The following is a 21,773-nucleotide window of genomic DNA, read 5'->3' on the forward strand; positions in this document are numbered from 1 at the left end:
ATGTTGAAGGTGTGTGTGGGGGTGAACCCTCAGCCTCCCTTTCACAAAATGTGAGCAATCTTCTCATACTCAGTTCCCAATGCCTAAGATTTGGAAGTTCTTCCCCCAGTCTGACTGCAGGACATCCTGCTGCAGGGCTGTCTATTCTCAATGGCAGCACACACAGACATTCCTTGCTTGCTTACTTGCCTACTGCTCCCACAGTGGCTACTGCCACCTCTCTTCTGAGCTTCAGAAACGTGATTTAGGTCACCCAGCCAGGTCCCTATCCTGGACCAGAGCTAAAGAATCTGGGCTAGTCACACCTGCCCCCATGTCCTGGCAACAGATCCAAGCCTAGGGAAGGGGCTGGGTCAATAACACCTTCCTGAACACAGAGTAGCAAGGGTCTGGGGTACTAACAAGGAACCCCTTCCTGAAAGTGGAGGCCTGCAACCCTCAGACAGGGCCGAGGGAAGGGCCTCCAGTCCCAGCACCCCAGGTCTGGACACTGGCCATCTCTCTACACGCTACTAATGACCTTTCCCTATCATGGAAATTATATTTAGCTCCTGCCCAGATGCCCAATGATACACATGCCAGCACATATGTGGAGACAAGTCTCTGTCCCATCACTCCACTTCTGATGATCCCCCTGGCCTGATTCAACTTCCTCTACCCCAAGCACAGGTCCTGACGGACCCCGGTCATCCCCTGCCTTGCAGGCGTATCTGCAGGGTAGGATACCCAGTACAGACCCCAGGCAAGTATGGCAGGCAGGGAGGATGAAGGCTCTGTGGCTACCACTCACTTATTCCGTCTGCGGGAACTGTGTCCACTTCCCCATCCCTGCCTGCACCTGTTGTAACTCACCTGCCCCAGCAGCCTCCTGTTGGCCTGGCCCCCATGGGAACCTGCTGGGAGCCACCACCACCTGGCTCCTGCATCCCAGCTTAGCCTCAGCTCAGCTCTCCACCTGCCCCCACACCATTCAACCTCTGCCCAAAGAACTTTCCCCAGGCTCTGCCCTCACTCAAATCCAAGGCCGTACTGCTCCCCACAGTCACACAGGACCACTGGAGACGGGCACCGATCTCAGCCATACTTAGGCTGTCTAGTTCTCCCTAAACCTGGAAGCAGTCACAACTCTTAGTGATTTTACCCTCAGCTCCAAGAGCAGGGTCACAACCCTATCCCCAGGTCTCAGGGATGGTGGTCCAAGAAAGCCATTACTAGTTGACTGCCCAGCAACCCCTGCCAGGCATCTCCAGCAGTGCCCAAAAGAGGTGGACCACCGAGAGGATAGCCCTGCACCCTGCAGCTGGCCACACACTCAGCTTCTAGCCCTGTTCTCCTGGTATGCAGTCACCTGTACTTGTTCGGAGACTGATAAAGCCTGCAGGGCCTGTGTGTTCGAGGAACATGAGGGGACAGTATGCCGAGAGAGCAAGGAGCCCACCTCCCACATACCGAGAGCCAGGGCCCTCACTGGATCGTGATGCCTCCCGCCAGCCCACGAGCAGGTGCTATTATAGGACTGTGCCTGTCGGGGTCCCCTTGGATCTGATGGGCTAATTCACACCCCAGTATGAGTGACTCATAGGGTATCCACCCACACAGTATAAAACAGCCAGGAGTGGGCACAGCGCACCCCAGTGGGGGATCTTAGGTTCTGGGCAGGGGTGGGGCTGAAGCCTCTGCAGCTAAGACTATCTCAACTGTGCCTTGGAGTTCCTTAATGAGCCAATGTCAACCTGCACCCCAGAAATCAACTCCCTGATCCATCGCCACCCCAGAGCCCGCCTGTTTAGTCACACTTCCTCCATTAGGAGTGCCCATTTCCCTGCCCCACCTACCGACTTCTCACTCTGCACTGAGACAGATGCTGCCGCCTCTGGAAGGCCTGCTCGAATGCCCAAGTTCTCTGTCTGCTCTTCCTGTGAGGGCCAGACTCCTGTGTCCGACCTCTGTCTGGCCACTCAATCCTGCTGCTTGGTTGGCACCCCTCCTGACCTGTTTCTGAGACTCTAGTCCTGGCCTAGGCTTCCGAAATCCTGTGCTCTGGTGCCCTTAACTATGAAGCTGGCACCATCTGAGCCCCTCTTTGCACCTCAAGTCTGTGCAGGGCCTTTGAGTCTTCTCCTGTTCCCAGCACCCAGACACCAATCTCTTCTTCTCTCTCATCTGGCGCCAGACACTCTGCAGTGGGGTTTCTGGTCTCAGACTGTTCCCCTCTATGCCTAGGGGCTCCTCTCGGGTTACTCAGGCAGGACACATAGGTCATGGCTGTTTGTGGGACAGAGAGAGGAACCTGAGGACAGTGAACACTGGCTCCACAGCCTGACTAAAGTGACCTGGCCTGTTGAACAGGGTCCAGCTGACTCAGCCTGGCTCAGGAAGGTACTTGATACCTGCCCTAAACCCCTGCCTCTCTCTTAGGCTCCTGTCTATGGCTCCGACAGACACATCCACCTGGCCTGTCACGCCCCCACCGCCAGTCATGAGGGCACTGCCAAGACTCCACAGCTCTCATGCACTACCATTCTGATGCCTGCTGAACTAGACCCTTGCGGAGCTCTGGGCCCTCATGGTATTCCCCCAGTTCAAGATGATGCACACTTCATGCCCACCCTAACTGGTCTAGCCTCATCTCCAAAACATCTCAGACTTGCCCTAACATACCTATGGTATGACACATACATGCATATGGTTACTGTGGCCTGACTCATGACCTATGCCGTAGGGGAAGGGAGATGGTACCCACAGGGAGTCTGCCAATCTTTCCAGATGCAGCCTCCTCCCACAATGCGTATGCCCACAACCTTCACCCTCAGAACCACCACCAAGACAGTGAACAAACCCAGGTCAATAGCATCTGCAGTCAGTAAGTTTTTACCACCAGCCGCCATCCCTACCCCAGTGTTCTCCCACTACCTCCGCCAAAACAGCTCCACAGCTACCACTGTATTACCACTGCCACGTCACCATCACTACCTCCATGGCTACTGCCACCATTCCTGCCACCCATATAGCCTCTGCCATATCATCACCACCACGGCCTCCCGGCCACCACAACCACCGTGTCATCACCGCCACCTCCACAACCACCACTGCGCCACTGATACCCCCTGCATAATCACCACATCTCTGATGTCACATCCATACCCACCACCTCACCACCACCTTCATAACCACAGCCAGACCATGCCACTATATCCACAGCCACTGCTGCATCACCAATACTACTTCCATGACCATTACCAGGCTGCTGACACTCCTCTGTGGCCATCATGTAGCGATCATCACCTGCATGGCCAGTCCCACATTGCCAACACCACTTCTGTGACTTCCACCATGCCTCTGACGTTGTCAATGCCATCACCATGACCACCATCACCACATCATCATCACCCCGACATCACCAACAGAAGCACTGGCGCCACCATTACCTCTCACTATGCTATCTATCAACACGCCCCGCCATGCCACCCTCACTCCCATCCACAACAGCGCCATCACGAAGGATGATGCAACAGTTTCACCACCAGCAGCATCACAGACCACAGAGCCATGACCACCACCACCCTGTCATCAGCGCCCCTCTCGCCGCCCCATCCCCCACTGTTCCCACTCGGTGCACCAACACAGCAGCCCTATCCAGTCCCCATCACCGTAGACATTACACAATCCTCCTCCCTCACCACCACATCCCCAGGCCAGCGCCAGCATCACCCACACCAGCACCAACATCATCACTATGCCTACCAAGGCAGTCAGCCGTGTGTATCGCTGATGCTGAGACCATCTGCCCCAGCTGAAGCTCCATAGCATGACAGCACCACCTTACCCAACATGTCCTCCTTCATAGGAACCAGTGAGCACCTGCTCGCCATGGGCATGCTGCCTTGCCGGCAACATCAGCCTGTCTGCAGGATAGACACTGTCCCCAGAATTCAGCAGTCTTTAGCTTGACACCCTGGTGGACCCTTTCTCAGGAGCCTCAGTGTGCTCCCTGACAGGCCGGGGTGGTAAGAGCAGACAGCCAGTTAAAGTGTTCTATTGCCTTTGCGCCTACGACCCTCCTTGCTCACCGCGCTGCTCATTTGACCCAGCTGACCCGCCATCCCACCACTTCTAGGCAAGGGCCAGGAGCAGGTTCCCGCATCACTCAAGCCTCCTTCTCCCGTGCCTGCCTTTCCACATGCCCTGCAATCTGAAAACAGGACCCATACTCGCCAATTCTACCTCTGCTAGGTCATTTCTGAGGACAGAGAGCCTGGTCTCCACACCTAAAAAGAGGTATTGGGATCACAGAAAGGGACCATATGGCCTGGACGGCCACCACCCTGCCCTACAGGTTCTCTCCCGCCCTCCCTCCCTCCCTCCTTCCCTCCCTTTCCTTGGACCACTTGCTGCAACTCCAGCTGCACCCTGCTGGGTCTCCACACGCCCCCCCCGCCCCCCACGCTGTGGCCTTGGGTTTCCACACCCTCCTGCCAAGGTGCACTCCAGTCAGTACGGAGAGCTGTGAGGTGGCACTGTGTCCACGTGGCTTACTGTTGTCTCTGGGACAATCCTGACATCCATCACATTGTCAACCACGACAACAGTCCATTTCACAGATGGAGAAACCAAGGCTCAACATGATGGAAGCTTGCCCGTGTAACCAGGTGGTCAGACAAGACCTCTGTGCAGGTACAGGCCAGGTTTGCTTAAAGTGGGCATTATGAGCCCACGAGCCCTACTGCTCAGCTTTGGGGGGACACTGCAGTTAAGAGTCCAGAACCTTGGGGCAAGGTAGGGATCTGTAGAGCAAATGACTCCCTGAAGTAGCAAAGGACGGTGGAAAAGCCTCTCTGTTCTGCCCCAACTCAAACCTCCACCCACTCCGAAGCCCCTACTCAGCCATGTTTTAAGGGTAGCAGCTGTAAGTTGGGCATCAGGTTTCCTCTGTGAGCCAGGGTTACACAGAAAAAACGTGTGTCAAAAAAAAAAAAACCAAGCAAATAAATAAACAAACAAAAATAGGGGGCAGACTTTTGAAAGATATGCTTTTGACAGTGTCCAGAAAGGGTCCCTGAGGTAGTACTGGGCCCAGTGGGCGCCTCTGAGCCTTCGGTTAGGCTCTTTGGCAGTGACCCTGGTCGACAAAGGACAGTGCAGTAGGAAGCTCTTTGAGGGACATGGGTGGACCTAGTAGGACTTGGCAGTCGACCCAGGAAAGGATCTAGAATCTGGAAAGGAGCATTCTGTGGACAGGGACAGCCCTGCCAATGCCTGAGGTTGGAGCTCTGGCCTTCGTGCACAGGGAGAGACAGTTCAGTTGGTATGACTGTCCATCACTGCGGCACTCTGCACACCTGCCAGAGTAGCCAGAAGAAGCTGGCCCTTGCTTACTATGACATTGGCCTTTTCCTCGGGCACCTGCTTGCCCTCTGAATCTCATCCCCATTCAGTCATTCACCCTGTACCCCCACAGTCCACACCTTGCTCCCCCACTCCTGAGCAGCTTACCTTGCTCACTCTTTGCCTAGCAATGCCTACCATGACCTACTCACCCGCCCAGCCCTGCTTCCTGCTGCCTACACCCGCTCGCGAATAATTCCTCATCCTAACCAGTGGCAGGAGACTCTGGAAATACACAGGTGACTGTCACTGCCCCCCTCAGTGGAGGCACACAAAGCTAGGGCCCTGTGGGGATGCAGCATGAGTAGTGTATTGCAGCAGGGATCACCCCCTTCCTCCCCACTTCTTACCCCAGGCTCTCACAGCCACTGGCCAGGCTTCTATAGGGGGGTAAGAGACAGAACTCTTGAACCCTATTGCCAACCTAGAGTTCAAGACCCAGATTCAGGGACATGGGTGACAGATACTGCATAAAGGACTAGGGTCACGTCAGAGGCTCTGAACAAACGTTTAAGGAGCCTAGACAGATGTCTCCAATGTGGACGTCTTCCCTCCTGGAGGGAAGGCGGGAGAAGCTACACTGTAGGTGGAGGCCTCTGGCTTGTCCTCCATATGAACATGCCACACTGCCCACTATCACATGTAAACAACAGGGTGATCCTCTAAGCATGAATGAATGTCAACAAATACAGTGGTTCCAACAGAGACAAGGAACAGGGCTCAGCCTAGGACCAAGATCAGGGTTCAGTATGTGATATGAGGGTCAGCATCCAGTGTGTGGGGCTGTGGTCAGAGCTTAGTGTGTGACAAGGATCAGGACTCAGTGTGCGCCCAGGGTGAGGTCTCAGCAAGTGATCAGGTCAGTACTCAGTGTGTGAGCCAGATCGATGCTCAGTGTATGGCCAGGATCAAGGCTCAGTTCACGCGCAGAACTAGTGCTAAGCATGTGACCAGGGTCAGGGGCTCAGTTTGCAATGAAAGTCAGCATTTAATGTCAGAGCAGGACTGGGGTTCAGTGTGTGACCAGAGTCCCAGCAAGCTTAACCTGTGACCATGAGCAGCATTTGATCAGAGTTATAGCTCAATGTCGCAGTTAGAGTCAGGACTCAGGGGTATGACTAGTGTCTGGTCTCAGTCCACTTCCGGCTAGGGATGGGCTCTACCCTAGTTTAGGATGATTTGGTTATGTGTCACAAAGTAAAAAAAGGTTACCCTTTATCTGGTGACAGTCACAGGAAGTGCTCCTCTCCCTCTAGTGGCCAGGCCATTCCTTGGTCCCTAGTCCTCTCCTCAGCCAAGCAGGGCAAGCACAGGCCACACAGCAGGCAGGTCAGGCACACTGGCCAACAGGCACTGGTGGAAGTGGGCCAGTGCTCTGCCACTCATCCCACTTTAGACAACGGGGGAGCACTCACGAAAGGTGGAGCACTCACGTTCACAAGCCACAGTCACAGCAAACGCAACGGCCACCACCAGTTGTGACATGAAGAGCCACTCAACGGAGAGCAGAGGAGTGACCAGGGCCGGGGGAAGTTACAGAAGCCAGCCTATCCACCATCCAGCCTCCCTCCAGCCTCAGCTTAAGGGTTCTAACTGCCTGCTCCGAGCAGTCTCCTCAGCCACCACTGGGTTTTCGTCTGGCTACAGCCTTTGGAGGCCTTGCGACCTGTAAATCGATGGGGTGAGGGGGGGGGGACTTGTGTCTCCACTTAGGCACGGGCCACTAAACTGAATTATAGGTATTATTCTGCTGTTCTAGGGCCTGACCTTCCATGGTCCACTTCTCTATGGCTGGGGTACAGCATGCTTAGGGTGACTGAGGTCACTGCCCACAGAGACAGGACTGGTGGAGGCCACTCTAACTTGTAACATCTGAGGGCTCACCATGGTAGTTTAACAGCCCTGATCCCATCCAGTATCAGGCAGCTGCCAGCTCCAAGAATGGGAGACTCAACTCAAGGGGTGTCTGATGGGTTATGGCCTTGCAGGGGACAGTGTCCTTGACTCACTAGAGAAGTCAGAAACATGGATGGGGCTGTCCCCACTAGGAGGCTGGTCTTTATTACTAGCAAGAGGGAGGGCTCTGCAGGGCACCAATATGGACTAAGAAGGTGAACAGGTTGGCTGTCCCCACAAGGGGTCACTTCCAGCTGTGAATTGCAAAGCCCCAACATGCCCATGGCAGTCCCAGGGTGAAGCTGCAAGCCAAGAACTGAGAACCGTTCTCACTTTTCATTTTTGCATCCGTCTCTGATCTCCTATCCAAAGAGCACATGTCACTCACAACACCTGCAGCAATCCATAGACAGCAAGAACACACACACCCTAAGGCTGGCCTTCCAGGCTACAGGAATCTGTAGCACACATCCGCAGCACACAGGCCCATGTCCTGCAGGTGAGGCAGCATGGCCTGACTCTGCACTCATGACATGACCTTGGCAATGGCTATTCCTTCTGCTGAGATACTTGTCACCACAAGTATTGTCACGCGCCACACAGAGCTCACTGGAACTCTGTGTTGAAATCACAACATGTACATACAGAGACCACCATGTCCCTGTTCAAAAAGGTACCACACTACTGCAAAGCCTTCTGAACCCTGTTGGTGTAGGACAGGACTTGACATTGGTTTGGACCAGTTTTTTTTTTTTTAAACTATGCACTGTTTCTCTTCCCTGGCATGGAAGAAATGAGGGTTGGGACCTCACAGGACAGTCACCAGTGGTCACGGTCACTTGATGGCTGGTAGATAACTATTCCCACACAACAGTTCCACTGCTTCCTACCGTTGCCTCTCCATGATGCCTTCGGTCCATGCTTTCCCAGACTCCTTGAGCCTTTCAAGCCTTCCTGCTGGTGCTCTGACTGCACCTCTCTGGGAACCTTCTTCCTTTCCCAGGACAGTCACTCGGGGGACCTTCCCTGTTGCCTAGGACACGTCCATCACCGCACAGCCCACAGCACTGGGGCTTGGTATACACCTGACAGTGCCTGGGCCCACTTGAGCTCTCATGGCACTCGGCCCAGGGAAGACAACAAGGTCTCTGTACCTTCTTCCAACCAAACCATCTTAAGCACACACCAAGGCCCACGGGCACAGCCCACCACCAGGCCTCCAGTTTGTAAACCTTCACTGCAAGCACAGCGACCTTCCTGGCTTCCGTGAACACTATTCCAGCCTTCCACATACTTCCTCCCCTTCAGGAGGCCCCTTCTCACTTCCCTGTCACTTCACGTGGGATCTTATTCCAGTCACGAGGCTACATTCTGTGACAGTGCCCCGGAGCAGGCTTATGCCCCTATGCACTTGAAAAATGTCTAAATTCAGGGTCCAGGGTCATACGATGTTGCTAGAGACACCTGGGGTCCTTGCCCCGACTGATTATTTGGAATCTCGGGATCCTCAACCCCGATTCTCTTTTAGTCCACACAGACACATTTCTGATTTTTAATGCTTGATACCTGCTCCAAACCAAACCTAGGACAGGACAGCTTGCCCCCACTTCAGCATCTAGCTAGGACACACCTCGCTTCCCCTCCTCCCCTGAGCCATGGACTTCCCTAGAATAATAAGGATGGCTGGCCATAGACCTGTACAGAAAGAAAGGGAGAGCCATGCAGGTGTACCCGTGGACAGGGGACCAGGGAACAGTGGCACCACTACCTAACACCGACCATACTGCAAGTTCTCCTGCTACCCCAGGGGCCCTGGGGCCACCAAGCCCCAAAGAACTTACCCATCTGTCTCATCCCACAGGATACAAGTCTGGTTGGTGGTTCCCTAAGAGAGAGAGAGAGGAGTCAGGACCACTGCCGCCTTTAGTCATAGCCTGGGTCACTGAATACACTCATGGGGGCACTACCTATGCTGCTGGCGCCATCCCCCAAGACTGCATCGTGTGACGTAAAAAACTAAATTCAAGCAGAGAAGACTGGATCAAGGTTAGTTAGACCTGGCTTGACACCCTCTCCCCACCACCAATGCCCAACACATGACTTCAAACAGTTCCTGTGCCTTCTCTGGTTCAGACCCCATGACAGAGCTGGGTTGAAGGACAAAGCCCTGTCTGAAGGGGAAGGGGCTAGATGCTCCTAAAGGGAAGAGGCGCTGTTGCTGTCCTTGGTCCTGGAAGCAGGACCATGAGAACATCGCAGGGCACCATCCCCAAGAGGGCTACTGACTGGGCTCAGCACTGGAGAGATGGGAACGGCCACGGTGGGGTTTGTCTATGCTCACAGTAGCTCCATGCCCTGAGCATTCATGAGAGTTACTTGTTCTTGTTTGGAAAGGGAAAGAAGCCAAGACGTAGAGAAGGTAAGCAGCTCCCCCAAGGCCACCCAGGAGGAAAGGACAGGTTTGGTTTCTTCCTGAGGCTTCCCACACCTCTGGTCCGAGGCCTGGGGCCTGGCACTGCCATGTTCTGGCTGAGTGATGCTGTTGCCTTGCTCCTCTGGGGTTCTTACTCAACCCACCGGGAAGCAGAAACAACGGGTTGCAGGGGCCTCAGCTCTAGTCTCTGAAAAGTCATAGGAGAGGACTGATTTCCCTGCCCCCGGTTTCCTTGTGCCCATCAAAGAATTCTTGGAGCTGGGGACCTGCCAGGGTTGCTCAGCAGTAGTGGGCTGGAGTCCTGGGAATCTGGGAAGGATGCTCTCGGCACGGCCATCCCAGATGTCCTGAATGACATGGCCTGCTGATCAGCCCTGACTCAGGCAGAAGGTGGCTCTCAGATGCTCCCAGCAGTGTGGACTGGGAAGGGAGTCTGGAGACTTAGTTTGGGGTGGATGGCCTGTCACACAGCTCCCGAGGATCCTGAGCCGTGGGCATAGGGAATTGCGAGCGGATCCCTTTCAGGGATCAGGGTCTGGAGTGGGCTAGAGTCAGGGGGCAGGTCCGAAAGGGGTTGAATTTTACTATCTACATGAACCTGTTGTGTGGCCCTGGGTGAGTCCCTAACTCTAAGACTTGGTTTCCCCACTTGGAATTTAGATGAGAACACTTCGACTGTGCCCAAGAAGGATGTGCAGGGATGCACTCAGAACTGATGGAAGTGCCCGTGTACCTATGCATATAGGCAGCACTCACGTTGTACATGTGGGCGAACTCGATCTCCAAGGGCGTGAGCAGAGATCGGGGTGGGGGCTTCACAGTCACGGAGATGACCTTAGAGTTGAGGACGGTAGTGTTCCTGGGGACATCAAAGCATCAAAGGCTGTCAGAGGTGTGGAATGGCACTGAGCCAGCCCTGTACCCCAGCCCTCCGTCCCAGTGGAGTGCTTTGTCCCACACTACCAGTCACCACCATGCCCAACCCACCAGCTTCTTCCTGACCTCCCATAGGAACCCAGGCTAGCTATCCCCTTCCCATGACACCTACCTTTGCAGGGCCAGGAAGCTGCCCAAATTTCGGTAGAGCACAGTACCAACCACGAACACAGATGAGTCATCGGCCTCTGGAAGGAAGCATGTGTTACCCCAACCCTGCTACTGCCCAGTAGCCTGGACCTCATCCCAATGGTCCCCACAGTCCTATCTACTGGCTCACATCCAAGGTACCAACAAGAGAAAGTCTATTCCACCACAGATGTTGAGGTGCACCTGGGATCTGGGGTACTAGTCTGGATCTATATGGGTAGAGAGAACTAGATAGTCTCCCCAAGGGACCCCACAAGAGATATGGGGAAGCAAGATACATTTCTTTCCCTGGGAACCAATATCCTTGTTGTGTGATCCACCCAGTCTCTTCCAGTCTGCTTATACTTCTGGTTTAGTGTCCCAGGCACTCTCCTATGGAGGAAAGGAAGAGGCTCCTGCACGGAGATGACCTCAGGAATAACGAGGTGTACCAGGGATGCTCCCTGTCACTGGAGACAACACGCAAAACCCTACAAGACACATCCCAGGATGATGATCCTCAGATTCTGGGACCCTGGTTCTTAACAGGCCCATCCCACTCGGAAGCCTCACCTGCCAACCCTGTGGAAAACACACTTTTGGACACGGTGACTCTGTCTTCTGGCACCTTGGCCCAGTCTCCTGTGGCACGCCAGCCCTTCATAGGGAAGCTGATGTCGGTGGCCCCACTGGCCGGAAGCTTGTGGATGCTGAGCACTAAGGCGGGGGAGAGCAACACAAACAGAGCATCACTCGCCCGGAGTGGCAGTCAGCTGGGACCCAGGCAGCAGGCCTTGGTGCAGGAGGATGGTACAAGTTTCCTGAGGAGAGGGGCGGGCAAGGTCCACACAGCCAGGCTGCTGTTACACACGAGCTTCAAGCCTGTAGACCCTAGGACCCACACGCACTCGTTCCTCCACGGGTCTCTACTCCCAGATGAGCGAAAACCACAGAGCCTAGGGCTGGCTGGTGGGGACTGTATGAGACATCAGGCCAGAATCCCTACAGGAAGTCTTATTCTCGGTGATTCAGATCCGACCAGGCCCTGTCTGTCCTGGTTAGTACCGAGGCTCAGACTCAGCCACTGTGGTCAGGAAAAGGTGTGGGCACAGAAGGATCTACAGGAGCTAGGCAGCCATCTTGGTTCCCATCATCCCCCTACCTCACTGGGGTCATGAGTCAGCTCTGAGACCCACTCTTCTCTATAAAGGAGGGTGGGTGGCTGAGCTTCAGGCATGAGATCTCTCTATTTGGGTGGGAGGAGCAGCAGGTGTGGAGGGAGAATTCTGGGTAGTGTAGTCAGGTAGGATGCCACTGTCCTGTACCCCAGCCTGGCAAGCCTCCACCAGGCAGCAGACCAGTCCCTGGGGGCTCTCCCAGCTCACTCAGGACCAGGCTCCAGCCTAGCACCAACCTCAGCAGGACGGTCCCTTCTCCACCTCAGGGAACATCCTAGAGGACTTCCCTGCCTGCCACCCCACTTCCCTCCAGCGCATGTGCACTGGCCCAGTGATCCAAGGGCCCAGGGGGCAGGGCTGAGAGACAAAGGGAGGGCTCCAGTAAGTGAGGTAGCTTTTCCAGTTTCATCTATGCTCTCTGGGTACACATTCCACCCTTCAACTTCTGCCACAGCCTGGGGTTACTTGTCATGATGAGGGAGAGAGGGAGCTGCTGAGCTCCAGGCCATGCACCCCAGGCACGGTCCTTGTGTCCACTTGCTCTGTCCCACCGACTCTGCCTGGCCAGGTTCAGCAGCCTCCCCACCTGGCCCTGCCCTCCTGGGACCATGACGGCGTGCCCCTGCCTTAACAGAGGCCATTGGAACAGAGACAAGCCTCCCTCTGAATGTCAGCACCCAGCTGGCTCTCAGTGCTGAGTTTCCCAGGGAATGAGCACACCACCTCATTTGACACATATTTTTGGTCCCAACTGCACACAGGGCCATTACAGGTGCTGAGGAGATTGTGTGGGCAGCAGAGCCCTCTGGGGTGCTCACGGAATGGGGACATGGCCTGTCAGTAGTGGCAATAAAGTGGGGTGATGTTCCCATACAGAGTAGCCAGACAAGCCTCCTGCAGAGGACAAGAAAAAGAGGGACATGTCCCAAGGAGAGGAGAGGGCAGGGAGGGAAGAATCTAGAAGTGGCAGAAAGCAAAGGGAGAGATGAGTGTGACCGCAACCCTCTGAAAGATGGCCGTGTGGGCGGAAGGCAGGGAGGTAGAGAGGCAGAAACATGTGACTCCTAGGTCCTGTGAGGGGAAGCAGCATCGGGCCCAGACCTGGGCTTTTAGAGACCTGGGATGGCAGGCTCACATGGACACTGGGGCTTTTGGGAGCTTGGGGGAAGGCATGGCACTGAAGGCTGATGGAGCCTGGGGCCTAGGCTAGAGGGGTCAGGTAAGCAAGAGGCCCAGTGACGAAGAAGGGTAAAGTCAGCCTGAAGTGCAAAGGGCCAGTCTGACCTGGTGGAGGTGGAGGTGGGGGGGGGAGAATTAGAGAGGAGACAGGTGTCAGTCTAGGGCAGAGTGGGGACTCCAAGGCCAGAGGACAGGGGCCTCATGCTGGAAGAGTGGGCACTAGTGAAGATGAAGACTCAGAGTGGGAGGCTGGATCACATCCTCGGGGGGATGCAGAGCTGACGCCCAGATAGGGGGTCATCTCAGCATTGGCGTGGATTTGTGAGGACAGCTACCAGTTACTCTCAGGCCCACTGACCAGTCTACAGCTTCACTCTTACAATAACAGGAAGGAGGAAACTGCAACCAGGCAAATGCTAGTCCCCGGCCCCACTGCACCAAGGTTCTATAGGCTGGAGGGCAGTAAAACAGCAGCTGCAGAGGTGGCTTCGGGGTGGCAGGATGAGGTGAGCCTCAATCCCACGGGTGGCTGGACTCCTGCATGGGTCCCTGGCATGGGATCTCCAGGTCCCAAAGGGCTCCTGATAGGAACCCTCTGAACTTGACTGATGCCCCAGGCTAGTAAGTAATGCCAATCAGAGGCTGCAGAAGGGTGGGGTCATTGGTTCCTTACAGATGAGAGAAATAAGGCAGAAAACCAGAAGCATGGAACCAGGCCATGGTGGGGGGGGGCTTACCCAGATTGTCGGTCACCTGGTAGGCATCCCTCAAATCCTTCATGCGGAAGCCGATGACATCCACAAAGTCCTCCACGAGCCGGAAGAGCTCCTTGGCGTTGGGACCCATCTGGGGTAGGGAAAGGTGGAGGAGCTCAAGCTGGGGGGGGGGGGGAGCCTGTGCCCTCCCTTGTCCTCCTGCCTCCTCCCCTCCTCTGCAGTCTCTTTTTTTTCTGGGCCCTATGGGTCATTCCCTTGCAAAGCAGGGTAGCAGGCTGCTGACCTCTGAGTGCCCATTTGCATTTTACCCACAAGCTCAGAGGCCCAGACCTGCTGCTGGGCACATGGCAGGGGCTCCTACAATGTAGGAAGGAAAAGTGTTCCAAATACCCACCATGAGGGCTACTGCCTTGGGGTTAGTGTGATAAGAGGTTTGAGGTCAGCTGGAAGGGAGAGAGTGGTTGGGGAGAGTCACCACACCCCCTCCTCTGGACTTGCTCAGTGATGTTAACAAAAGTTCCTGTTCTCCTCATTCAGTCCCAGGGAAGAGCCACTGTCCTTTCATGGGTGGAGAAACAAAGTCTACCAAAGCCAGGCCCTACCATGGCTGGCCTGGGATGTAGGAGGCCTAGAGCTGCCTGCCCCTATCCTGATCCCATGGCTAACACGGTGGCTCCAGACCTCCACACATACCAACTGCGCCTCCTCCCACTTGTCCCGGTTCTCCTCTGCCAGCAGGTTGCTGATGATCTGGACAAAGTTCTAGGAATAGGAAGGGCCAGAGAAAGGGACCAAGGCATCAGTGTGTGATGAAGATCACAGCTCAGCCTAGGCCTAGGACGAGGGCTCAGTTTAGACTAGAACCAGGGCTCAGTGAGTGACCAAAATCAGGACTCAGTCAGTGACCAGGATCCAAGCTGTGTGGGACCAGGGTCAGAGCACAAAGCGTAGCCAGAATCAGATCAAGGCTCAGTGTGTGATCAGGGTCTGGACTTATATGTGACCAAGGCCAGGGCTCAGTGTGTGAGCAGGATCCAGGATGATGACTTAATCCATAACTAGTATGGTCTGGATCAAGGCTCAGTCTTTGACCAAAGATAGGGTTCAGTCTATCATCAGGGTCAGAGGTCACTGTGACCAGGATCAGGACTCAGTATGCAAACTGGATTGGGACTCAGTATATGATCTGGATCAGATATTATTCTATGTCCAGGTCAGGATTCTGCATGTAACCAATCATGTTTAAAGCTCACTATCATAGTGGGGTCACAGCCCCACCCACACTCGACGACACTGGGACTTAGTCTGACTGGGATCTGGGTTGGTTCCTCTGATATTTCCTCAAGTTTTCTCCCCTGGGGCTGCCCCTGGGAGTCACCTGCACATCCCCGGGTGTAGGGCTGTAGTAGGCCCTGCGGAATATCTCTGTCATGTTCCTCAGGACATCAATGGTGGAGAGCAGGTCGCCGCTGTAGCTGGTGCCGTCCTGCGAGATCTCCAGCAGGGTCTGGATGACCTCCGAGACTCCCTCCCCTGGCAACCCACGCTGAGCCTTGGCCAGATGCTCTCGGGTCTAGGGAGATGGAGAGGGCTGGATGCTGTCACTGCTGCAGGTCACAGGCAGGTAGGGGCCAGGGGCTTTAATGCCTGGAGGCCCCCACAGTCCCAACCTCACGTTCAAAGAGTGGGGACATTTCCCGGAGCCCCTGGGGCCGGCCTCACCATCATTTGGATGTTCCGGTAGTCGATAGAGACACAGCGAATGTAGGTGGGAGGCTCCCAGTAGGCAATGCCTTCCTCGTCCAGCTCACAGCGGCGCAGGATGAGGCCTGGGGAAACTCTACTCCTCATATGACTGCTCACCAAGGAGCTCTGGGGTCCCACCCACAACTCTCAGGCAGGAGTACTCTGTTTGGGACCCTAGGGACCTCGAGGCAAGCCTATGTGCCACATACTTCAGTCCTACTCTAGGTCCCTGGAGACCTGGAGAGCAGCAGGCACCAGAACTTCAGGAACTTTGCTGGGTGGAGGTGGGATCCTCAGCTAAGCAGTGGCTTCTGGGTTCAGCCAGAGCCTCTCTTGGAGTCTTGCAATCTAGAGACTTAGGGACAGCTGTTCTCTAGCCCCTTGCCATGCCCTGGCACATTCACAGGTCTTCAGGGACCTTGCTGGCCCCTGGACACTGGTGCAGCCTCTTGGGGCCACTTGGCATAAAAAAATCAATAGCCTGAAACACAAGCTCGCTCTCAGAGGACTCCCAGAAAGATTTCTGAGCAGGGACAGCAGAGTAAATAAATACACGGTGACAGCTACATGGAATGGTTCCAGCCCTATCACCAGACAGGAGCCATAGAGTGCCTGACACAGAAGTCTGGGCTACGAACTTAGACAGGAGCAACAACAAGGGAAAGGCAGTGACTATGAAGGACACCGTAAGGGATGGGCGCTGTCTTTCACTATTTCTCGGGGTTTGCAATATGCCAGCAAGACAGTGTAACCACGGATAGGGAGAGAAGGCATGACTCGCAATATTCAGCGCCTATCACCTCCCCTGCACGTATTTGGTCACTTCACCCACTGCCCACAGCAGCCCAACACAAAGGATCACCTGAAGTCCTCATTTCATGGAAGAGAAAACTGAAGCTCAGAGAAAACTAAGTCACTTCCCCAAAGCAATATAACAAAAAAGGGCACAGCTGGGATTTGAGCTGGCTTCCCAACCTCCTTCCCTGTGACCTCCCAGATATGAAAACTACTCACACTCTTTCAAACCAAGTGAAGAAGACCAATGCCTGTGGGTGGGCATGTCTCTTCCCTATGGAGTCCACCCCGCTTTTCATGCCCTCTGAAAGTACCCCATCAGTCTGCAGGGATGACACAGGACTATAACTACCTGTGTTCTCTCCTACAGAATGTAAGCCCACGGTAGGTATGCTGATCGCCCTATGCCTGCTTCCCACCAGTACAGGGGCAATGGCATCAGGTTCACAGAGCTGTCTGTCTATGCTCAAAGGGACCTCTCAAGAAGAGACCACGGCATGTGCCCTGACCCTTGTGAACTCAAGACACAATGGCTGCCATGATGTCCCATCTGGTGCCATCTGGCAAGAGCATACCCAAGGGCTGCATGAGCTGTAGGTCTCAGACCAGGTCTGTGAGGGCAGCTGTATAGAGACAGAGCAGGGTCTCTCGGACCACCATTTTTACCTGTGGCATTGCGGGGACACCGGACTGCAGCCACCTCCCCAGCTGGGGTCTCCTTCCAGACCACGGCCCCAAAGTTGTCTTCATCACAAATTTCATGGGGCTCTGCGAGGGGCCAGACAGTGAGGCAAACAGGGTTTGGGATGAGGGGCCATGACAGTTGTTCCCGGTCCCTCTGAGCTAGTATGCAGTGGGAAGGCTCTCACCAGGACATCGCTGGGCACCACACTGTCGGTACTCATCCTGGGGGCCCTGGCAGGCGGCTCCCCCGAAGAAAGGCCCGGAGCAGACGCGCTCCCGTCGCTGGCTGCCACCCCCACACGTGACGCTGCAGCTGCCCCACGACGCCCAGGCCTGCCACTTGCCATCCACTGCAAGGGTGGCCAAACAGAGGACACAGGTGACAGGAAGCAGAGGTGGGACCCAGGATCAGTAGGGAAGTGGGGCCAGAGGTGGAGGGGGGACATAAACAGTATTCAGATAAGACAAGGAAAAAGCCCCAGGAGTGTTGGGGCAGGGCCATGAGGAGGCAGAAAAACTGAGATCAATGGAGAAGAGAGAGGTCTGAAACCAGCTTGACTCAAAAAGAAGTCAGGTGGCATGTGCAGCTGAACCCTGCCACCTGACCACGACTCCACTGCTCCATCCTGAACCAGACTAACCCTTCAGCCAACCCCACCACTCTGAACTGCACTCGTCCCTACCATTTCCATCCTGTACTTCGACTCCGACACCCTAGCAAGCACCCTGACCTGAGCCCCACACGACCCTGTACCCCAAGCCCACCTCCACCACCCTGTACTTCCATCCTAATACCCTAACCCGCATCCTAATGCTCCCGTTTCCAGCCTATACCCACCGCCCTTTCCCTGAGCCCCCCGAGGGCGTCCTGACCTGGGCACTGCTGCAGGAAGCAGTCTCGAGTTTCCACCCAGTGGCCCTGGCACTCAGCGCCTCCGTAGGAAGGACCATTGCACTCTCGAGTCCGCTGCTGGCGGCCTTGGGAGCAACTGGCGGAGCAGGTGCTCCAGCTAGACCATTCATTCCAGTTTCCGTCCACTGCCCGGCCCGGGGGAAGAAGGGAACAGGAAGCTGGTGTGAATATCCAGCACCCCAAGGCCTGGCCTGAGACACACTAAAACACCCACCTGGGATTGCGGAAGGAATGCCACAAGGTCCCATTTCAACCTAGCATAGTCTGAATTTTTAACCCCTCAGCACCCTGAGGTGAACCTGAAATGGGTCAAGCTGGGTCCCTGGATGGGCCAGTGCCTGCTGGGCCCATCCCCAACCCCCAGCCACGCACTCCCTCTCACCTACCAGGGCACAAGGCAATATTGCAGAATTTCGTTTGCTTCTCGGGACCCTCACAGGGGTTGCCTCCAAACTGCGGGGGCCTGCAGGTGCGTGTGCGGTCACGGAAGCCACGGCCACAGGTACTGGAGCAGAGGCTCCACGGTGACCACTCATCCCAGGCCCCGTGCACTGTGGAGAGAGATGGGAAGCCATCGGGCTGTTCCCCAGCCCAGAGGCCCCACCCTGCCACCCCAAGCCCCGCCCCGTGCTCGGCTCCACCCACCTGGACACACGGCCGAGTTGTTGCAGAGCCGCTGCTCCCTCAGAGGCCCACTGCACTGAGTGCTGTAGGAGGATGACACGCAGAAGCGGGTGCGGGTCTGCCAGCCCTCGCCGCAGGTGCTGGAGCACACGCTCCATGGGGACCACTCCTCGGCTGCTGGGTCACCTGTGGGTCCAGCCCTGCAGCATCATGGGCCTGCCATGCCCCCTCCCATAAGGCGGCGCCAGATTTGGAGGCCCACTTGGGGAGGCAGGACCTTGCTGTGGGGTAACAGGCCACAGGCTGGGGCCCGTGTCTCAAGATAGCCTATTTTCCCCAATGGCTGGAAGCCCCAGGGTCTGGGTCTGGCTGGGGCAGGCTTCTATTCTCCTATCAGCTCCCCTAAGCCAGTCTGCATGGAGCAGGAGTCTGGCACCAACTAGAAGAGATGAGCAATAAGCTATTAGAATTATTACTGGCAACTAGTAGCCATTACTAACCTGGCCCCAGAAGCCAGCTGTCTCCCCCTCTCCCCGCCTAGGGCTGTGTGTAGGCCAGTCCTACCCATCCTGCCAGCTCACCAGTCTGGGGGGATGGGAACCCAAACTGCTGCAGCTCATCTCCGAACTCCTCACGCCGCCGCGCATCCGTGGACCGCAGAGACTGACTCCGTGAACTGGTGCGCCCAGTGGCTGTGGGATGGGTTCAGGTCAGCATCCCTGTGTGATTCCCTCTGCCCTTGGCTACAGGTGGCTAGCCACTGTCACCAGAACAATTTAACCCCAATGGACAAGTGGGGGACCCCACCCATGGCACCAACTCTTCAGCTCACTATGGGCCCCTTTGTGAAGTCCCTACAGGACCACAGGAAGGACAACCCCTTAGAGTGTCTCCTGCCTCCTTCTACCCAACATCCCATCCCTTCCTCCCTGTGAGATAAGCATGGGCCTCCCCAGGCTCCTGAGAAGAGCTGTCTCCTCTGGAAAGTGCATCCAACGAACCAAAACAAAACCTGAAGAGTGACAGTCTCATTAGAACTTGATTTAACTTTATGGAAGCAGCTAAAAAATGCATGAGGTCATTAGAAAGCCTTATTAGAGAAATACATCCCGGAGGCTTATCCTGCTGGAGCTGACTGGCTTGGCTGCAGCACGCTTGCGGGGCAGCCTCAAGAATCCCAACCCCCATCTGATAAGGAAGCCTTATTTAGTCCCACGTAGCTCCAGGTACCCTGCTTCCTCCTGGGTCAAATCTCTGCCTCTAAGCAACCAGGGCCCCAATCACTGTCAGCTCTTCAAAGCCCCGCCCACCTTCTTCCCATTGATGCCCTAGCTTAGCTTTCCTACCCTGGCCCTTCCAGGCTTGGTCTCGCCCACCACGTCAGCCCCACCCATGCCCTGCCCACTCACGGCCACAGGCCTTGCGGTTGCACAGACGCCCTTCTTCCAAAACGCCCTCACAGCCTCCGCCCTCCACGCCAGGGGTGGGCAAGCAGGTACGGGTTCGAGTTTGCAGACCTCCACCGCAGTCCCGCGTACATTCACCCCACAAGGACCACAGTTTCCAGCCACCTGGGGAAACAAGAGTGAGACTCGGAGTCCTGCCATCTTTGGGGTCCAGCGGAGGCCAGAAGAGGTGGTTGTGGGTTTTGAAAGCGTAAGCAGAGGTCAGGTCTGGATGGGAAGACGGCAAGGCAGGGTGAAGCCATGGGGAACTTTGCCCCTAGGTCAGGGCTCCTTCTAGAGAGCTTGTGTCAGCTCTGAGCCAGAGGGTCCTTGGTAGGCCTGGGACAAATACACACTGCTGTTCCGGGCTGCCTTGCTGAGTAGACTGTCACCTCCTGCCCACCCATGCTCCCTACAGTGTGAGGCCTGGAGACCAGTGTCGGCCACCATTCAGAAACACACAGATCCAGCCCCCCCAGGGCCCTCAAATTATTTCCTCACATTCCTGTCTATGTGAGAACCTGCGAAGTCCTCCACATTTCCACTCCAGAGCATGAGGTAGAGAGTAGCCACTCCCGTAACTGGTAGCCTAGAAACCTTCCTTAGACAGATCTGCCCACCTACTAAGCAAGGTGAGGATAAATAAGTCCAGGATACTCATGGCTACACCTGGCTTAAATAGTGATGGGAAGGGAGAGGCCCCATCTCGTGAGGTGAGAACTCAGAGGTGAAGGGTCCCAGAGCAGTCCCACCTGATAGCACATTGGACCTCGGTCTTATCATCTCAAGGACAGTCAACTTCAGGGTTTGGAAAGAACCGCAGCCAGAGCCTGCCTCTCCCCTTGCCTCTGCTTGGCTGCACCAGCAGGGGGCGCTGGGTTCCCAGGGAGTAAGCAGCCCTTTCGTGGGGGCTCACCCTTCTGAGATGGGTAGGTTGGGAAGGACCCACCATCTTCCATGCCCCTGTGCCTGTTATAGAGACCCCAAAACCCAGTCTGCCCAGGTGTTGAGCTAGGGAGTCAGGGTTTCAAGATCTGAGTAATGGTTTTAAGCACGGAGGATCCTGTCTCAAAGCCATCTTCGCTTCAGAGCCCCAAGGGTGGGGGCAAGGGCATAGCAAGGATACGGGAAAGGTAAGAAGTGACACCCCCACCAAGACAAAGTTGAGAGCGAGAGGGCAGAGCGTCTCCAGCACAGCCTCATGTGCATCATAGGTAGGGCAGGACAGCAGCTGTCCACAGACCGGGCCCAGGTGGCCGCTCTGAGGCTGCTGGTCACATGCTCTAACTCAGGACAAGCAGGAGCAGCTCTCAACCAGGTCAGACTCCAGGTCTTGAACCAAATAGGATTCCAGATCTCTGCCCCACCCACCAGCCCCAGGAACGCCACCTGCCAGGACCAACCAAGGCCCAGCTTTCTGGCCTCAGGAATCTCACCTGCCTCAGCCATTCCTGTCTCATGATTCCAGACAAAGGAGCCGGGGAGTCTTTGATCAGGCCCAGGGTGGGGTCAGGGTTCTGGATCCTTCCTGTGCCCCCTCACTGCTCCAGCCCAGCCCCCACAAGGAAGCCTGAGTGATGTGGAAACTGGCAGTGGGTGGGAGAGAGGGTGTCCAAGCTGGGCTAATCGGAGGATGCCACTCAGTTCCCATGGCAACTGCTGCAGCACACAGCCTTTCAGGATAGACCCAGGTTAGGCCTCAGCTGCCAAAAC

General features: G+C 55.7%; 1 protein-coding gene across 2 annotated transcripts in view; it reads right to left on the reverse strand.

Moving 5' to 3' along the window:
* Positions 1–21,773, reverse strand: part of Adgrb1 (adhesion G protein-coupled receptor B1) — a 69,949-nt gene that overhangs the window by 28,161 nt on the left and 20,015 nt on the right. Inside the window, exons 3-17 of one of the 2 annotated variants that reach the window (XM_050145326.1) lie at positions 20,025–20,186; positions 19,197–19,307; positions 18,637–18,801; positions 18,378–18,542; positions 17,952–18,149; positions 17,264–17,428; positions 17,061–17,162; positions 15,576–15,682; positions 15,232–15,426; positions 14,547–14,615; positions 13,875–13,983; positions 11,354–11,497; positions 10,764–10,839; positions 10,472–10,574; positions 9,123–9,166 (exon numbers count right to left, since the gene is read on the reverse strand). In XM_050145326.1, coding sequence (XP_050001283.1) covers positions 9,123–9,166; positions 10,472–10,574; positions 10,764–10,839; positions 11,354–11,497; positions 13,875–13,983; positions 14,547–14,615; positions 15,232–15,426; positions 15,576–15,682; positions 17,061–17,162; positions 17,264–17,428; positions 17,952–18,149; positions 18,378–18,542; positions 18,637–18,801; positions 19,197–19,307; positions 20,025–20,186 — 1,915 coding nt within the window. Of the gene's footprint in view, positions 1–9,122; positions 9,167–10,471; positions 10,575–10,763; positions 10,840–11,353; positions 11,498–13,874; positions 13,984–14,546; positions 14,616–15,231; positions 15,427–15,575; positions 15,683–17,060; positions 17,163–17,263; positions 17,429–17,951; positions 18,150–18,377; positions 18,543–18,636; positions 18,802–19,196; positions 19,308–20,024; positions 20,187–21,773 lie in introns of those variants that run through there. The other variant, XM_050145325.1, reaches the window with a different exon arrangement.

This window comes from Alexandromys fortis, unplaced genomic scaffold, assembly GCF_014885135.2.
Source record: "Alexandromys fortis isolate MF-2015 unplaced genomic scaffold, M_Fortis_MF-2015_v1.1 scaffold_2_1_26212458, whole genome shotgun sequence".
Lineage (NCBI taxonomy): Eukaryota > Metazoa > Chordata > Mammalia > Rodentia > Cricetidae > Alexandromys > Alexandromys fortis.